This window comes from Balaenoptera physalus (genome assembly GCF_965194825.1).
Source record: "Balaenoptera physalus genome assembly, chromosome: 10".
NCBI classification, from domain to species: domain Eukaryota; kingdom Metazoa; phylum Chordata; class Mammalia; order Artiodactyla; family Balaenopteridae; genus Balaenoptera; species Balaenoptera physalus.
In genome coordinates this window covers 114,062,439-114,079,938 of record NC_138889.1, presented here as the reverse complement: position 1 = coordinate 114,079,938, position 17,500 = coordinate 114,062,439, and the positions used below count along the sequence as shown (strand labels likewise).

General features: G+C 66.2%; 2 protein-coding genes across 5 annotated transcripts; one reads left to right on the top strand and one right to left on the bottom strand.

Annotated features, from left to right (window-relative positions):
- Positions 1-404: 404 nt before the first annotated feature.
- PKP3 (plakophilin 3) lies at positions 405-9,519 on the top strand. Its single transcript, XM_082477761.1, has 14 exons — positions 405-622; positions 2,161-2,356; positions 4,573-4,649; positions 4,755-5,386; positions 5,474-5,597; positions 6,184-6,388; positions 6,684-6,858; positions 7,280-7,397; positions 7,472-7,642; positions 7,726-7,911; positions 8,208-8,361; positions 8,575-8,767; positions 8,866-8,953; positions 9,140-9,519. The coding sequence occupies exons 1-14, from the start codon at positions 542-544 to the stop codon at positions 9,173-9,175; spliced, it is 2,436 nt and encodes an 811-aa protein (XP_082333887.1). The 5' UTR covers positions 405-541; the 3' UTR covers positions 9,176-9,519.
- An 857-nt stretch (positions 9,520-10,376) lies between these two features.
- On the bottom strand, positions 10,377-16,603 carry SIGIRR (single Ig and TIR domain containing). Of its 4 annotated transcripts, XM_082477773.1 has the most exons (10): positions 16,340-16,603; positions 14,500-14,662; positions 13,414-13,612; positions 12,774-12,907; positions 12,534-12,674; positions 11,993-12,136; positions 11,607-11,709; positions 11,392-11,542; positions 11,011-11,200; positions 10,377-10,711 (listed from the first exon to the last, which is right to left on the bottom strand). In XM_082477773.1, exons 1-10 carry the CDS (start codon positions 16,388-16,390, stop codon positions 10,548-10,550), a joined length of 1,440 nt encoding a protein of 479 aa, XP_082333899.1. In that variant the 5' UTR covers positions 16,391-16,603; the 3' UTR covers positions 10,377-10,547. The 4 variants fall into 4 exon arrangements, with proteins under 4 accessions (XP_082333899.1, XP_082333898.1, XP_082333897.1 ...); XM_082477772.1 differs by lacking the exon at positions 16,340-16,603 and having other exon boundaries at positions 12,534-12,608; positions 14,500-15,587; XM_082477771.1 differs by lacking the exon at positions 16,340-16,603 and having other exon boundaries at positions 14,500-15,586.
- Between the last annotated feature and the right edge of the window lie 897 nt (positions 16,604-17,500).

Below are 17,500 nucleotides of genomic sequence, written 5' to 3'. Positions count from 1 at the left end.
GTTTCCCTGGACCCTGAGCCACAGAGGCAGGAGATCCGAGATGGGGAGGTGGAGGGGTCCACAGGTCCTCAGGGAGGCTCGGCACAGCCTGGGGGCACCCGCAGCCCTCCCTGCCAAGAGGAGGGGTAAGCCCCAGAGAACTGGCCCTGAGGCCCCCGCAAGCTGTGGAAAACCAGACCTAGGGGGTGTCTGCCTGGCACCTCCTCTCCATCCCATGGCTCCGACCCCACCAAAGCCCCTTCCATCCCTCTGCAGCCCTGTCCCACCACCCAGGACCTCTGGACCCCACCTGCAGTCTGCCCCTCGAGGCCTGCTGCCCTGCCAGGGGGAGCCCAGGTGGACTAGCGTGAAGGGCGGGCCTCCAGGCGCACTCAGCGCTGTACAAACTTGTATCCTGGGATTTTTCCACACAAAACACGTCTCCCAGGGAAGCAACCGGTCTGATGAGCTCGCTGGGCGTGCGGGCGTTCCCACCCCACCCTCCCGGTGCCCCGGCAGTCCTGTCCCACACTGAGGCCCCGACGGCAGTGCTGGGCCCGGGATGCAGCCCAGGACTCCTCAGCCGGCAGCGGAGGCCTCTGGGATGAGCCCGGGGGCCGGCAGTATCTGGACCACCAGCAGGGTAGGTCGCCCACTGTGCCCATCCCCTGAGCCGGGAGACTCCACCCCAGGGTTCACCTTGTCCTTTCCGGGGACCCTCCCCTCCCTCTCTCACCCCCTACGCTGACCTCTGACTCCCACCCCCAGTCCCCTCCCCAGCACTGACCTCACCCCTAGGGCTGCCTTCTGACCCCGACCCCAGCTCGCCCCCAGGCCACTGCCCCCAGCCACCATTCCCACCTGGGCTCAAGTCCCCTGCCTTCATGGGGCCAGGGCCCAGGGTCAGGGCCTGCCATGGGAGGGAAGGCCTGTGAGGGTGGCCCCAGGGCGACTTTTCCAGGGGAACCCAGGAGGTACATGAGGCCACTCAGCCCGCACCCCTCCAGCCCCCCTGGGCTCAGCCCCAACTCAGTCCGCCAGGGGCCTGTCCTGGATCCAAGCCGGGCCTACACGGGAGGCCTTGGAGCGTGCTGGCCCAGCTGGCGGTGCCGCTCCAGGGAGACCTTCCTGGGGCGAGCGCTGCTAAGCCTGGCCCTCCCGCTCCCACCTCTGACTGCTGGGCCTCCCCTCCCCACACAACTCCGACCCCTCAAAGTCCCTGCTCGCCTGGACTCCTGGGTTCTCCCCGGCGCACGGCAGATCCTGCGCCCCCAGCCCGGGCAGGAGGGGCCCTCTGAGTCAACCCCCTGGGGCAGCCCCGCCTGCCCCTGCTGAGCTGAGCCTTGACTCATGGGTTGGGAGACGCCTCCCACCTCCACAGCCTGGGGGGGCGGGGGCCCGGGAGGGCTAGCCAGCCCTTTGGAGGCCTCTGCAGAGGCGGGGGGCTGGGGGCACTTCCGGAGTCTGCAGGATGGAGGTCTGGGGGGTCATGAGCCTGGGGTGGGCCCGTCTCACCTCTTGCTTCTGGGGTCTCTTGGGCACCAAGGACCAGGACGAGGGCCCCATAGAGCCCCCGTCCACCTTAAAGCTCCACTCCAAGCCTTTTATTCTCAACTCTGTCCCTTAGCACTTGACCCCTGCTAGGCCTCACTCCAACCTCACTGCTGCGGTGCCTGGTCCCTGGAGTGACCTGGAGCCCCCAGCTCCCCAGGGAGGGGGAGCCCCCGCCCTCAGACTCCCCAAGGTGGCCTCCCTCCGCCCTTCCCTAATGCTCAGAACAGTAGGCCCAAAGGACCGGCTGTGTCCTATCCCAAAGGACAGGCTGGGAACAAAGAAGGGCCCGGACCCCTTCTGCCCTGTCCTGGGATGGGCAGAAGGAGGGGTAACGCGCAGGGCCTGTTCTTCCGCCCAAATTCCACCTTAAGCGGGCGGTAGCCCCTCCCTCCCACCTGGCCCAGGTGTCCCCGCCCCTAGCTGAGCTCAGGGCTGGGCGGCGTCGGTCTCCGGGGCCAGCCCTGGGCGAGGCCAGCGGGGAGGGGACTTCGGGGACAGGGCCGCGGCGCGGGAAGAGACAGCGGAGACAGATCGGGCTGGAGGTGGCGACCGGGCCCAGGCCAGGCAGACCCGGCCCCCGCGCCCGCCGCCATGCAGGACGGTAACTTCCTGCTGTCGGCCCTGCAGCCCGAGATGGGTGTGTACTCCCTGGCGCTGCCCTCGGACCTGCAGCTGGACCGCCGGGGCACCGAAGGGCCGGAGGCCGAGAGGCTGCGTGCAGCTCGCGTCCAGGAGCAGGTCCGCGCTCGCCTCCTGCAGCTGGGTCAGCAGCCTTGGCAGAACGGGCCGGCCCAGCCCGACGGGGTGGCCGAGGCGGCCAGAGGTAGGCAGACGCTGGCCGGGTGCCCACGGTGGGTGGCGGGTGGAGGTGGCCCCGGCGGGCGTGGTGGTGCGAGGGCCAGAGGCCGCGGTGGAGCCGCTCCGGATTCAGCTCCCTGACTCACTCAGGCCCGCCTTGAGTCACCGCCCTACGCCTCCAGGCGTGGGAGAAGCCAAAGGTGAGGCCTCCACCTCCGGGCAGGGACCCCGGGGGTCCTCCCTGAGAGCCGGGTTGGGCCTCACCTGCCCACTGGGCCCTGAGCCTCCCGCCCCCCCAGGTGGGGCACGGGAGAAGTGGCATGTGGCCGGCCGGGTCCGTCTCTGTCGGCAAACCCGGAACACACACGCGTCCGGTCCCACATCCCACGGGCTCACACACGGTCTCAGACACGCAGACACACACGTCACTCCCCTGGAGACACAAACGCAGAGACACAGACGCCCAGACTCTAGCGTCCACCCCCCATGCCCCACGGGAATGAGCAGACAGAAAGGTGAGGGGCGGGGTCTGCGACTCCTGCAGGAGAGCCACGGCCTGTCTGGGCCAGGGTCTCCCTGCGGAATTGCGGGGGGGGCCCTGCTGGGGTGACCCGGATATTCTCCATGAGAGCAGCGGGTGGGGGAATGCCCCTCAGGGCCAGGCAGCCCCTGTGTAGGAACCCCGGTTCGTGCACGGGGCACGTGCACGGGTGTACGTGTGTGTGTGCGTGTGCATCAGTGTGTGCAGCAAGTTCAGGGCGCTTCTAGAAATGCCATTTCCTCCCTTGCCAGGCTGCAGCAACAAGGACCAAGGTTAGATAGTAAGAGGAGCCTCCAGGATGTCAGGGGCCAAGACCCCGCTTCACAGTGGCTCGCGTGATGTCCAGAGAGCCCTTCCCAGTACTGGCCGCCAGCTGCTGGTCGGGGGATAAGCGGGTCAGCCAGCACAGGGGCCGCCAGGGCTGCCTGGATTCCTGCGTCCTCCCCTACCCGGGCCTCAGCCTTGCTGGTGGCCAAGTTGGGTGCCCAGGGGTCATGGGGTAGAGGAGGGAGCAGGGAGGGGTTAATTACCACCCTGGCTACCCTGGCAATTAGGGGAAAAAGGATTATAATTTGGGGGTGGGGGTAAGGCCCCCGGGCTCAGGGCCGTGCCCCCCCACGGCTGAGCCTCACTAGAGTCAAAGGGTGAATAGCCCCTGCCCAGAAGCCTCATTAACCAGGGCCCGTCTGGGGAGCGTGCTGGGCGGGGGAGTCCCCCCAGACCTCACTGAGGCAGAGGTTGGGGGAGGGTCCAAGGCCCCCCCTTCCCTTCACCCTCACCCTGAATCCCTTCAGCCAAGGAACTCTACCCTGGCCTTTGGGGGATGGGACTCTTCCCCCTCCAGGTGTGGCCACAGCAGGGACTCTAGCAGAGGCTGCCCACCCCAGGAACACCCTCCCCATCCAAAGACCCCGTCCCTGGCATTGCCCAGGTGATGCCACCCCAGTCCGTTCCCACTGCTCTGCCTTGGTTTGACCTTTGCCCAACTCTTCTCTGGGCGTTCTCAGCTCTTCCTATACACCCGACCAACCACCCCGCGCCACCTGTCATCCACATATTCATTCAGTTCTCCCTTCAGCATCCACCCGTCCCTCCGTCCTCCCGGCTTAGATACCCCTTCACACACCAGTCTGTTCATCCAACCACCCATCCTTCTGATGGTCCAACCCGCCCTCCCCCCATCTCTCCACCCTCCGCCCTCCATCCACCTGCCCGTCTGTCCGCTCGCCATGCAGGCGGGCTGGCGCCGGTGCCCCCGGTTTGTGTGTGGCTAGGGGTGGGTGTGGCTCGGCCAGGTGGGTCAGGGGACTGCGCCTCAGGGCACTGGTCCAGGGAGACTGTGTGTCCGCGGTGAGTGAGCAACAGCACAGGATGGGCTCCCGGGAGGTCAGTGTGGCTTCCTGGGGGCGGTGGCCAGGCGTTGTGCCCTGGTAGGGATCGGGGAGCTGAGGAAGGAGGCCCTGGCACACTCCCCAGGTAGCCGGGAGGTCAGCAGGTTGAGCACATCCGTCCCCCGCTGAGGGGCACAGCTGGAAGGGACGAGGGCTGTGGGAGGGATGACAAGGCAACGGCAGGGACCAGAAGCCAAGGCACCTGCCCCAGAGTCCACTGGCCTCCCCACCAGGGCTCAGGGCAGGAGGGGAGGCAGGAGGCCAGTGCCTTGCCGTCAGCCCAGCCACGCTGCACTGTCCCTTCCACAGGCGCGTGCCGGGCTCAGTACCACACCTTGCAGGCCGGTTTCAGCTCCCGCTCCCAGGGCCGGAGCGGGGACACCTCGGTGAGTGACAGCCCGGAGCCCCGTGAGGGAGGTTCTGGGGGCTCTGGGGGCTCCAGCGTCAGGAAGCCCAGCGCCCCTCACTGCCCTCCCCTCCCTGCCCCACAGACCTTCCGGCCCATCGCCAGGCCCGCCTGCAACCCTGTCTCCTGGTCCTCCCGCTCGGCCGTGGACGTGAGCTCCGGTCGAAGGCTGAGCTCAGCCCAGAGCGGAGGCAGTGCCCTTGGGGCCGCAGGGTATAGGGGTGCCCAGCCCGCCGCGCCCCCGCCCACCCGGCCCACGTCCTTCCACGAGCGTGGCAGGGTGGGGAGCTGGGCGGATCACGACACCTTGTCCCTGCGCTCGCTCAGGCTGGGGGCCGGGGGCCCGGATGAATGCTACAGAGTGGTGGAGGAGCCGCTGGAGCCGGCGGCCACCTCCGCCTACAGGGCCTTTGCCTGTGAGCGCCAGGCCAGCTCCAGCTGTGGCCGGGCTGGGGGCCTGGACTGGCCGGAGGCTGCCGAGGGGCCGCCCAGCCGGACCATCCGTGCCCCCGCCATGCGGACCCTGCAGCGGTTCCAGAGCGGCCACCGCAGCCGTGTGGGGGCTGGGGGAGTGCCAGGGGGCGTCCTGGAGCCCGCTATCCGGGCGCCATCTGTGCGCAGCCTCAGCCTCAGCCTGGGCGACTCGGGCCACCTGCCGGACACGCGTGGGCTGGACAGCTACGGTGGCCACCGCACTGTGCAGAGGCTCAGCAGCGGGTGAGCTGGGCCTGGCTCGGGGAGGGGGCTTCTGCCATGACCCTGGTCTGCCCCAGGCTCAGCCTGACCCATCTCTTGTCTCTGCAGCTTTGATGACATTGACCTGCCCTCGGCAGTCAAGTACCTCATGGCCTCAGATCCCAACCTGCAGGTGCTGGGAGCAGCCTACATTCAGCACAAGTGCTACAGTGACACAGCAGCCAAGAAGCAGGTGACCGCCCCTGCTTACCACCCTCATGGGCCCCCCTTCACTCACTGTCCTCTGGTCCCTGACCACCCCTCACTGATCCCCAAGCTGCCTGGGCAGACCCCACCTGCCCAGAGCCTCCTCAGCAGAGGAGGGGCAGGAGGGACTGACTTGCACAAATCTGAATACCCCTGCACACACCTGCGTACATCTCCATACACCTGCCTGTGGATGCACACGTCTCTATATACCTGCACACACCTGCACACCTTTGCACACATTTGCATGCATCTGCACACATCTCCATACACCTGCATGAGTATGCACACATCTCTATACACCCGCACGCTTCTGCACACATGTGCACACATCTGCGCACACCTGCGCACATCTCCATACACCTGTATGTGTATGCACACGTCTCTATATACCTGCACATACCTGCACACACTCGCACACATTTGCATGTTTCTGCACACCTCTGCACACACCTGCACACATCTCCATACACCTGCATATGTACTCACACATCCGTATACACCTGCATACGCTTGCACATACCTATGCAGCGTGTGCACACGTGCTAACACCCGTGTGGCTATGCCCACAGGCCCGCAGCCTCCAGGCGGTGGCTAGGCTGGTGAAGCTCTTCAACCACGCCAACCAGGAGGTGCAGCGCCACGCCACGGGCGCCATGCGCAACCTTGTCTACGACAACGCGGACAACAAGCTGGCCCTGGTGGAGGAGAACGGCATCTTCGAGCTGCTGCGGACGCTGCGCGAGCAGGACGACGAGCTGCGCAAGAACGTCACAGGTGGCCCTGCTCCCCGCCCGCCGCTCTGCCGCCCTTCCCTCGGTCCCCACGGCCATCCCTGGGGCACGTCTCTGGAGCTGGACTCCAGCCCCAGGCCCCGCGTCCCCGAGCGTCCTCCTCTCTGTGCCGTTGCAGCCCCGTGACCCTACACGTCACACTCAGACCCTCCCCAGCGAGGCTCGAAGTGCCAGGCGGGGCCGTGGGAGAGGTTAGGGGCCTCCGCCCTGCCATCCCCGGGAGAGGCGGAGGGGCTGGAGGGCCGTCCCTGACCACGGCCTCGGCCCGCCTGCCCCAGGGATCCTGTGGAACCTGTCCTCCAGTGACCACCTGAAGGACCGCCTGGCCCGAGACACGCTGGAGCAGCTCACAGACCTGGTGCTGAGCCCCTTCTCAGGGGCCGGGGGAACGCCCCTCACCCAGCAGAACGCCTCGGAAGCGGAGATCTTCTACAATGCCACGGGCTTCCTCAGGTGCGACGGGCAGCAGGCAGGGGAGGCCCAGGGAAGGGGCGTTAGGATCTGAGGTCTGAATGACAAGGCGGGGCCACGGGGGGGTGGGCGCTGGGAGAAGTGGACGGCGAGGCAGAGGCACTGACGCAAGAGTGGAACGGGCCACCAGGGGTGGCCCCCCGCCAGATGTCAACAGACTGGGGGCTGCAGGCTCAGATTTCTTTAAATCAGGGATTTGATCTGATATTTATAACCTCCCCGGAGCCCCGGACACTTTGAGAAGTGGATAGGGGATGGGCAGGCACGCGGAGGTGCCGAGGGGCAGAGCCCAGCTCGGGGGAGGAGGGGATTGGTGCTCAGGACCTCAGCCTTGGGTGGGTCCCTGTGGGGTGGGCTCTGCCTGCGGTCCCAACGGGGGTCTCTGATCTGCCTCCATCCAAAGGAACCTCAGCTCGGCCTCCCAGGCCACTCGCCAGAAGATGCGTGAGTGCCACGGGCTGGTGGACTCCCTGGTCACCTATATCAACCACGCCCTGGACGCGGGCAAGCGCGAGGACAAGGTGAGGGTCAGCCAGTGCCCCGGGGCCCGAGGGGCTCCAGCCTGCTCTGACCGAGGTCCGCCCTCTGTCCACAGAGCGTGGAGAACGCCGTGTGCGTGCTCAGGAACCTGTCCTACCGCCTGTACGACGAGATGCCACCGTCCGCCCTGCAGCGGCTGGAGGGCCGAGGCCGCCGGGATGCGGCAGGGGCGCCGCCAGGCGAGGCAGTGGGCTGCTTCACGCCACAGAGCCGGCGGCTCCGAGAGGTGGGTGCGGGCCTGGGCAGGCGGGCGGGCGGAAGCAGGGATCCCGGGTGACCTCGGCTGACCCTCCACGCCCTCCTGCCCAGCTGCCCCTCATGGCCGACGCGCTCACCTTCGCCGAGGTGTCTAAGGACCCCAAGGGCCTGGAGTGGCTGTGGAGCCCCCAGGTCGTGGCGCTGTACAACCGGCTGCTGCAGCGCTGTGAGCTCAACCGGCACACGACGGAAGCGGCTGCCGGGGCGCTGCAGAACATCACCGCAGGCGACCGCAGGGTGAGGTGGCCTGGGACCACACCTGGCCACGCGCTGGGGACGCGGGGCACTGGGCACGCAAGGGGTGGACGGGGGACAGGAGCCTGCTCTCCCGGACTTCACGGTGCATCGGGGGGCCAGAGCTTCGGAGCGAGAGAGGAAGGCAGGCAGGATGCGGCTGGAGGAGGCCACCTCCGGCCCCCGGGGCTGCACTGAGTTTCAGGAAGGTGCCGGGAGGGTTGGGCCAGGAGGGAGCAGACCCGGGGCCTCCACGGGGTGCCAGCACCCGTTCTCACCAGCCCCTCTCCTGCCGGCAGTGGGCGGGCGTGCTGAGCCGGCTGGCTCTGGAGCAGGAGCGCATCCTGAACCCGCTGCTGGACCGAGTTCGGACCGCTGACCACCACCAGCTGCGCTCACTGACCGGCCTCATCCGAAACCTGGCTCGGAACGCCAGGAACAAGGACGAGCTGTGTGAGTCCAGCCGCCCGACGCCCGGGCTCTGCCTCCCCGGGGCTGGGCGCACGCCGGGACGCGTCTGCACTGCTCCTCCGGCCGGCTTCTGGGAAGCCAGAGCTGGTGGGCAGACAGGCGCACCAGCGCCCTGGGGGAGCAGGGGATGGCCGGTGCCAAGGGGGCGGGGCAGGGGGCGGGCAACGGAGACTGACCGCCCCGACCTCCTGGCAGCCACCAAGGTGGTGAGTCACCTGATTGAGAAGCTGCCTGGCAGCCCGGGCGAGAACTCGCCCCCGGCCGACGTGCTGGTGAACATCATAGCCGTCCTCAACAACCTGGTGGTGGCCAGTCCCGTGGCCGCCCGAGACCTGCTCTACTTCGATGGGCTGCGCAAGCTGTTCTTCATCAAGAAGAAGCGGGACAGGTCAGGGCCCGAGCCCCGTGCCCACCCTGCCCCCCCAGCTTGCCCTGCCTTCTGGCCAAGCCTGTCACCCCACTAACCCCTGCCCCCTGCCCCCCCAGCCCTGACAATGAGACGTCCTCCCGGGCAGCCTCCAGCCTCTTGGCCAACCTGTGGCAGTACAACAAGCTCCACCGAGACTTCCGGGCGGTATGTTCCCGCGGTCCAGGGCAGGCGGGGCTGTGCGTGTGGGACGTGGGCCCAGGACGGCAGGGAAGGACACGGAAACCCATGTGGCCCAGGGCACCCCTAAGACCAGGGGCCCGCTCCCAGCACACCCGGGGGGACGGGATGTGGAGCAGCAACGCCCTGACCCCAGGCCCTTCTCCACCGCAGAAGGGCTACCGAAAGGAAGACTTCCTGGGCCCGTAGGCGAAGCCTTCCTTGAAGGAGCGTGCGATGTGACCCACCTCCGAGGGAAGGGCTCAGCTCAGGGCTGCTCGCCAGCCAGCCTGGAGGACAGGGTCGATGATGGCCCAGGGGCTCTCGCTGGAGCCCCGTCCACGTGCAACCTGAAGGCCTGGGCCACGGGGGAGGGGACAGGGGCTTGCGGCTGGGGAATCGGCTTCTGCAGGGCAGGGGGTGGGGCAGGGCTTGAGGCTGCTCTGATGCGTGGGGTGGTAGCCAGGTCACACTGGCAGAGGTGGCACTGGCTGCGGCCCAGCAGTGCCTCGGGACAGCCAGCAATGGGAATAAAGGTGGCCGTGAACTCAGCAGCCACGGGCCCTCATGCTTCTCTGGTTGGTCAGACCTGGGGGTCGGACCCAAGGACTCAGCAATATCCCCAAGCGCAACCATGCCTGCCCCTTAGGACACTCCCCCCTGGGGCCATACACAGGCCTCTCCAGGTCAGGGGACCCAGGACAGGGAGGAGGGCGTGTCCGGCAGCAGGAGAGCTGGCGGAGAGAACGGAGGAGATGGGGCAGACAGCAGAGGCAGCCTCAAGCCAAGTAAGGCGCAGAAGCAGCAGAGCTGGGGACCTTGTGTGCAGAGGAACGAGTGCTTCTGGGGCAGCTGTGACTCCCACTGGCCTCGGTGCTGCCCTGCCGGGCTGTGCTCACGTCCCACATGCATCCAACACCTCTCCCCGCCCTGCCTTCCTGGGCCTGGAGGTGCCCTGACAGGGATACTCATGCTGTCTGAGGTTTGGGGTCCAGTAGGTTCTGGAACCTCTCTCCATCTCACCAAGCCAGGCCTTTTGCTTGTAAAGTTCCCACTGATATTTGTACAACAACAGGCTTTTTCTGCAAAGCTCAGAACCTGAAGTCTCTGAGGGGCCTGCCCCCAAGGACTGTCTGGATGAGAGTGGACCTGGGAACAGTCACAGCCCCACGCAGGGAGACCCGAGGAGGCCACCGCAAGAGATGTGCCTGAGCTGGCTCAGGACGGAGGATGGGGAGAGGGTGGGCTTGAGTGGACACCCAGATGTGGTGACCAGATGGCCATGGAGTGAGAAGAGGGAGGGATCCAGGGCCCTGGCGTGCCTGAGACGGAAGTGAGTGTGGGGGGGTGTTCTGCTCAGGACAATGCATACCCCCTTCCTGCCCCAGGAGAGGAGAGGCCGAGACCTGGGCAGGATTCCAAAGGACTTTATTTCTGGCACAAGGAGGGTCGCTGGGCCCATTCTCTTTCCCCGAGGTCCCAGGGCTGCAGGTAGACAGGGCTCGTGGTCCTGCTGAGTGGGAAAAAAATCAGCCCTGCCCCCAGCCGTCCCTGGTGATCGTGCTGCTCCAGGGGGCAGGGGCTACACGTCATCCTCCGACACCAGGCAATAGAAGTCCGTGCGGGCACTGTAGTTTCGGGAGCCAAGGTCGGACACATCCACTTCACTGCCTTGGCCCTCTCCAAGCGAGACCCCACTTGCATGCGGTGGAGCTGCTGGCTCCCCAAAGACAGGCCCTCGTACACCTGGGGAGGGGTACCGCCAGGCCTGAGGCTGGGCTGCCCACAGCCTGCCTTCTGCCAGGGTCACTCCCTGCTGCCCCTCCTGCATGGTGGCATTTGAGGTCCTGGAGGTTCCCAGTCAGGCCCCGGGCCCGACCACCTTCACGGAAAGAGGCGGTGGGAGGTGCTGGGAATTAAGCCCATCCACGGGCTGCAGGGAGCAGTCCCCGCCGCCTGGACCCTTTTTGGGGCTCCACCTTATGCAGCCCCCCTCCAACTCAGGCTGAGCTTCTCAGGGTCAGGGGTGGGGCCGGTGGGCATACCCAGGTCCCCCTCAGGGTCAGGGTCCAGCTCCGGGTCCAGGGTCCGACCCTCTGGGACCCGGCCTCGCACAATCAGCATGGGGTCCTTGTCATCCTGCAGCCGGGTCTGGGGGTCTCCCTCCATCGCTCTGTACTGCACCTTCCGTGGCAACGCCAACTGTAGCTCTTTCCAAAAATCGGAGGAAGGTGTCTGGAGACCAAGGTGGGGCAGTTAGCAGGCGTGAACAATTGAGGGGGGGGTGGGGGGGGATGCCAACACGGAAAGACCCTGGTCCCCTTGGCCCCAAAGAGCCCACTCCTCTGGACGGCTGACCATGGCGCCTCCACCCACGGGCTCCCATGCACAAGCCCCCTCCCTCCCCGCCCCCTGCCCCTCCGCACCACGGAACCGGGCCTCCAGAGCAGCAGGGTCACCAGGTGGCGATGCTGGCGCAGCAGGCGGAGCGCAGGGTGTGCGGGGTCGCGCCGCTGGCCCTCGAAAGTGATGAAGATGGGTCTGCGCGTGAGCTCCAGCAGCCGGCACAGGCCCTCCCTGCGAGGGCGGCACCGTCAGGGGGGGCGCAGTTGGGGCCCACCCAGCCCCGCGCGGGACCCACCGGAAGCTGTGACTGCACCAGGCCCGGCCGAGGAAGGCGTCGGACAACACCACGACGAGGCGCCGGCAGCGGCTCAGGTTCACCAGGAGGTCGGCCGACGGCTCTGCGGGAACCCGGGCATCGGCGTGGGCGGTGCGGACGGGGCCCTAGAAGGGGCGGGGCCCTAGCCCGGGCCTGAGGAGGACCCGAGGGGGCGTGGCCCTGGGAAGGCGGGATCTGGGCCGGAACAGGGGCGGGGCCCGAGAGATGGGGCTGGGTCCTGGACGGGGAGGAGGTGGGCTTGAGGGGCGTGCCCCTGGAGAAGCGGGGCGTGGCCCTGGAAAGGCGGGGTCTGCGCCCCGGATCGGGGCTGGGCCCGAGCGGAAAGGGGCAGGGCGCCGCGGTACCCGCGCGCGGCAGGAGGTCGCGGTCGTCCAGAAAGAGCTTGTAACCCCGACGCCGCTCCAGCTGCGGCTTCAGGATGAAGTTCACGAACTTCCGGTCCTCGGGGCTGTCGCTGTAGGAGACGTAGGCGTCGTAGAGCTTCCCGTCTGCGGAAGGCGGCGGGTCAGCGCGGCCGCTTTCCAGGCCTAGGCCTGCCACCCTCGGGGCCCCCTAAACCTACCCCCTTGTGCCCCAGGGGCCAGGCCAGCCCCCCAGACGCAGACCCAGCAGATCTCGGCCCCGGACCCCGCTTAGACTCCTCCTCAGCTCAGGATTCCGAGTGGAGCCCTGGAACCAGGCTACCGTGGCCCCCTTCTGCCGGCCCTGTGCCCTCCTGGGCCGCACAGAGACACCCCCCTTCCCTGGACTGGGATCTCGCCAGTGCCCTCCAGGGACGGATGCCTCCTCGCCCCCACCTCCAGAGCCAATCCCCCCCACCCAGAGCTGAGCCTAGGGAGGCCCCGTGGCTGACTCCGCATCCGCATCTATCCGCGTCCCACGCACCGTTCATCTCCACCTCCCCATACGTGTCTTGGTACCAGAGCAGTACATTGAGTCGACACTTCACGTATAGCAGCGCTGCCAGGAGCAGGACCAGCAGGACCAGGAGTGAGGCCAGCACCGCGGCCACATGTCCAGCCAGGCCTGGGGACAGAGCCACTGACTGAGCCGCCCCAGCACCCTCCAAGCCTAAAGGCTCCCCAGGCCTCCCTCCTAGCTTCTACCCCACTGGACCCCACTCACCAGCTCTCCCAAGAGTGAAGGAAGAGGAGCTGGTGTTCTGGACGGAGCAGGTGAAGGTCCTGAAGTCCTCAGTACTGGTCAGGTTGATCCGCAGGACACTGGACACAAGCACCTCTGACCAGTTGGCCTTGACCCTGGGGAGACGAGGCCCCACCCCCTCACCTGGGGCCCGACAGCATCACTTGATGCCCCAGAGCCCCACTTGTCCGGGATTCACCCAGAGAGGCTGCAGATTTGGGCCTCCTGGGCAGTCCTTGGGCCATAAGCTAAGAGAAATGGCCAGAACATGAAGGGGGTGTGGATCCCTTTTGGGACAGTCACCCTAATCCTGGGTCTGGGTCCTGGGGGTCCTCAGATCCTAGGCTTGGCCCGACGGTCAATGAGTAATTCAGGCTGTAGGACTCTGCTGGCACCCATGGCCCTGGGCGGCCTACAAGGTGAGTGTCTAGAGGGGCCATCTGTCCCTGCAGTCACTGACTCTTAGTGTGCATCCAGAGTGGCACTCTGACCGTGTCATGTCTGGTCAGTCACTCCCCAGCCCATGTCCAGGTGATGACAGACCAGGGTGTAGGTCAGAGAGGCCACTGGGGGTGGGCATATCCAGCGTGGTCACCTGACCCCAGACACCCTCATCTCTTACCAGGAGTCCTCATGGAGGTCATAGTGGCTTCCATTGCCCAGCAGCAGCCCATCTTTCAGCCACTGGACCGAGGGCAAGGGGCAGTGGGGCCCAGAGACCACCGAGGCCGTGCAGTTCAGAGTGACCACACTGCCCAGGGCAGGCCACAGGACCTGGTTTCCAGATGGGGAGAGGAAGTCAGGGGCCCTGTCGCAGGGTCCTGCAGAGAGAGGACCCAGTGGGTTAGCTCTGCCCACGATGCCAGCCTCCCACTGTCCACAGATGGTCTGTGGGCCAGGAAAAAACCAAGGTGGCCAGTGGCATGTGCTGCTTGGTAACCACACCATGTCTGTCCACAAGTCCCTTGGGGGACAGGGCCTGGCATCTGGCACGTCTTACCCCAGCAGCAGCTGGTTCTTCTGTTCTGCCTGCCCTGGATGTGGCCGCCAGTCCTCAGAGAAGATGTTAGCATGGAGTCATGGCTGAGCTGACCCAGCACCGCCCCCCAGCTCAGCAGGGCCCGCCTAGCTGCCTGTCTACCCAGAACGTGAGCCAGCACACGTTTCCTGTGTGCACCTGTCGCCCACTGCTCTGATGCCAGGCCCCGGCCCCTCTACTGGACACCGGTGGTGTGGGGGAGTCAGGGGTTGCGTGTCAGCACCTTCCACCTGATATGGGAGCTGGGGGTTCCAGGACCCTCTACTCCTGGCCACAGGCAAGCCTTCTCACCTCCCCAAGATCTGAACTTTCTCATCTTTAAATTGGGGTGATGAGCCGGAGCCGGTAGGCATAGAAGACCGCCATCATCTTGGTAGTGTGGTCTCCCAGCAGCCCGCCCCCCATGGCCCCCCACCAGCGCCCACTCCCAGTATCCCTGGGCTTTACTGACCCCCACGAGCCTGGTCTAGAGGCCTTGGGCAGGAGAGGGTGAGGGCCCATCCTAACCATGGGGTCAGGACCCCGGGCCATAGGGGAGGGGCAAACAGAGGTCTTTGTACCCCTGGCTTGAGGCCAAGCAGAGAGGCCAGGCCACACTGCAGCGTGGAGCCAGCCTGAGGGGCAGGAGGTGGGAGTAGAGCCCGTGCCCATCCCTCTCTGACCGTCTACCTGCCATGGTCTGGCCGGGGCCTCCTCGAGGCAGGCTGGACACTGGTGCCACCCACGGCTCCCCGGGGCTTCTTGGCCGAGCAGACTGATCCCTCAAGGGCTGGGCAGGATTCAATCTCTGTCCTTGTGGCCAGTCAGCCAGGGCACCGGGACGGGTCAGAGGCTGCCGCCATCCCCGGGAGCAAGTTAAACAAGAACAGGATAAGTTAACGTGTAACTCTGGCCACCGAAGCACTGCCTCTGCCCCAGCTGCCGCGTGGAGGCCGCAGAGCACCAGGCACAGCCTAGACTGCACGTCATCTGCCCCGGGGACACCGTGACAGCCCAGGGTGGGACAGCGCTCCCGGCACCCCTCGTGAGCCCGGGAGTTGGCCTCGTTCCCAGGTCCCCTGGGACAGGGCTGCCACATACAGGCAGGGGGGCTGCAGCACAGCTGCACTCAGCCTGCACCGAGGCTCCGGGGGGCTCGGGGTTCTCGAGTGCTGGGCTGCCTGACCGAGCCTCACTCCCAGCCATGGGGTTTTGTTCTGGACGCCGTCCTGGGTACACCACGCACGCGTGAACCCAGCACTTGAGGCTGCACTGGGCCGAGGTGTCGAGGCAGGAGGGGCGAGCGGGGGGGTCAGGCTGGTCTCACGGGGCAGCCCTCCTTCTGGGTCCTGTGCTGGCGCCGCCACCCGTTTGTCATCTTCAGACCCAGGCACTTTCGTCCACACTGCCCATCTAGTTCTCCAGGGGAAGCCCCCACCCGCCCACAGGTGACCTTTTTCTCCTGCGCGGGGTCCGGGACCACTCCCCGCCAGACTGGCAGCAGCCACACGCCTCTTGACCCAAAAGCTCTCCAGTGACCTGGGCTGAAAGGCGGGGCGTGAAGCCCCAGTGTCAGAGCCTTCGAGGAAGACTCCTTGGCAGCCGGGCCTTGGGCATCTCCTCCCTGGTGCCCAGCGGGTATTTACTGGGTATCTAGTCCTCCCCCTCCTCCCTGCTAAGTGCACACACCAGGGCCCCGGCTCCTTCAGGCCCTCCCCCCACACGTGGGGCCCCTGAGGCTTTGCAGGGACGAGTCTTAGCCTGCCCCCCATTCCTTCGGCACGGGTGACCCGATGTGGACCCGTGATCAGCTAGAAGCCCCTAGTTTGGCTGGGCTGGAATTTCCTCGGAAATCGGTGGAGCATCAGGCTCGTTCCCGGGGGCCTGGTGCAGAGGGTCCTTCCAGAAGTCCTCTGGAGTGGAGGGCAGTCCTGGGAAGGCCCTTGAAGCAGGAGGACAAGCCCACTGAGGGCTATGGGAGGCTGGGCGGCTCACACCCCTTCCCCCAGCCCAGTGGGTCCCAGGGCAACTCCTGCAGTGGCCCCTTGGCCTCTGTAACCTCGGAAGACCTCCTACCCCTGGAAAGGCAACCTCGGACCCTCCTGGAAATTCAGGCCAAACCACATGGCCAGGTGACAGGTGTCCCCCTGCACACCCTCCGCTGCAACCCTCCCTGTGCTCTGTATGGTCTCTGTGCTGTACACCCGCCCCCTGCACTAAGCTCTTGGTCCCCGTGCACACGTGCACACTCCCCACACCTCCGACACTCTGGCAGTCCACACACCTGGCACACAACCACGAGCATCTGTGCACACCCCACACCCCGCACCTCACACCCACCCTCAGCCTCCCATCACCCCTCGCTCTCTCACTGGCACACACGCACCACGCACACACGTGCTCACACAAGCCACGTGCTTTGCGGGCCTCCCCTCAGCCAGGCCTGATTTTGAGGGCAGGGCTCAGGCCGGAAAAGGCATCTGAGGACGAGAACACAGGCTCACGCTGAGCAGCGAGGACACGGAGTCACCTGGTTCCAGCTCTTTCCTCCTGAGGAGGGGATGTCCGTCACTGAGGTCATTCACGTGTGCTTGGGAGCAAACTCTTTGCTCGGCTGGGCCCCCGGCCCAGTCCAAATCACCACGGCTGCCCGAGACGCATCGCGAAGCATGGCGAGGCCCTGGCTTTTGTTTGTGCGTTTTAATAAGAACTTTCCCCGTAGCTTCCTGGCTTTGCAGTCACATCCTCTCCTCAACCTAAACCCCACCCAGGCACCCACCCTCCTCCCCAGCGGGCTGGCGGGCAGTTGGTGGTTCTCCCCGCCAGCCCCGCCTGCCCCACTCTTCCTGTAACTCTGAGTCAAGCGGCTCCTTCCTCTAGGGCCCGCCCCAGCCCACCCCGGCACCGGCACCGGCACCGGCACCGTCCTTCCCTTCCCAAGGCTAGGCCTGGGCGAGCGGGGAGGTGGCAGAAGGGCTGGGGGCCACGGTGATATGTGGGGGTCCTGGCCAGCGGACCCCCAGTCAGGGCCGTCCTGCACACGCATGAGGAGCTGGGCAGTACGTCCTGCTTCCCGGACACTCCCTACGGTCCCAACACCCAAGAGAAGGGGGGTGGTCTCCACGTAGCTCCCCTGGCCCCAGTGAGCAGCCCCGATGTATCTCTGACCTCTGACCTGCCAGGGTGATGGGTGGGGCTCCTGTGGAAACTCTCACCAATAACGGGCCCTTGAGCAGGGCTCTCTGGCCCCCTCCCTGTCCACCTCCCAGGTGTAGCCCCCAAATGGTGAGCAGTTACCAGGGCGCTGGGGTATCACACGGACCTTAAGCCCCCTCTTCTAGATAAGGAAGCAAACAGGAGGCCTCCGCAAGGCTCCCAGCTCTGAGCCCAGGTGGGGGAGAGCCGACATCTCCTGTGCTCACAACAGACTGCCCCGCACGCCCATCCCGGACTGACCTGGAACTCGGGGCCCAGCACTGGCGGCTCATGGCGCTGCCTACAGCAATCAGGCAGCGTCCCCTGTGGTCCCTGTCCCTGCCCTCACCCCCCAGGGGCAGAGCACCCTCACTGCAGCGTCAGCTTTCCTACAACCTTAATCTGACCCTGTCCAAGCCCCCTGCTCGACGCCCCCCGCCCCGTGGCCTCCAAGACCCTTGGACGATGGTGCATCTTGGGCTCAGGGTCCAACAGA

Excerpts from the sequence above, each read along its gene's own strand:
- SIGIRR (XM_082477771.1), bottom strand. The coding sequence starts at position 14,908 with ATGTGGCAGCCCTGTCCCAGGGGACCTGGGAACGAGGCCAACTCCCGG. Across the intron at positions 11,543-11,606 it reads TGGTGCAGTCACAGCTTCCG|GGAGGGCCTGTGCCGGCTGC; the intron begins GTGGGTCCCGCG and ends CCGCCCTCGCAG. Across the intron at positions 10,712-11,010 it reads TGACCCTGAGGGGGACCTGG|GTGTACGAGGGCCTGTCTTT; the intron begins GTATGCCCACCG and ends ACCCCTCCCCAG.
- PKP3 (XM_082477761.1), top strand. The coding sequence starts at position 542 with ATGCAGCCCAGGACTCCTCAGCCGGCAGCGGAGGCCTCTGGGATGAGC. Across the intron at positions 6,389-6,683 it reads GCTGCGCAAGAACGTCACAG|GGATCCTGTGGAACCTGTCC; the intron begins GTGGCCCTGCTC and ends CGCCTGCCCCAG. Across the intron at positions 7,912-8,207 it reads TCACCGCAGGCGACCGCAGG|TGGGCGGGCGTGCTGAGCCG; the intron begins GTGAGGTGGCCT and ends TCCTGCCGGCAG.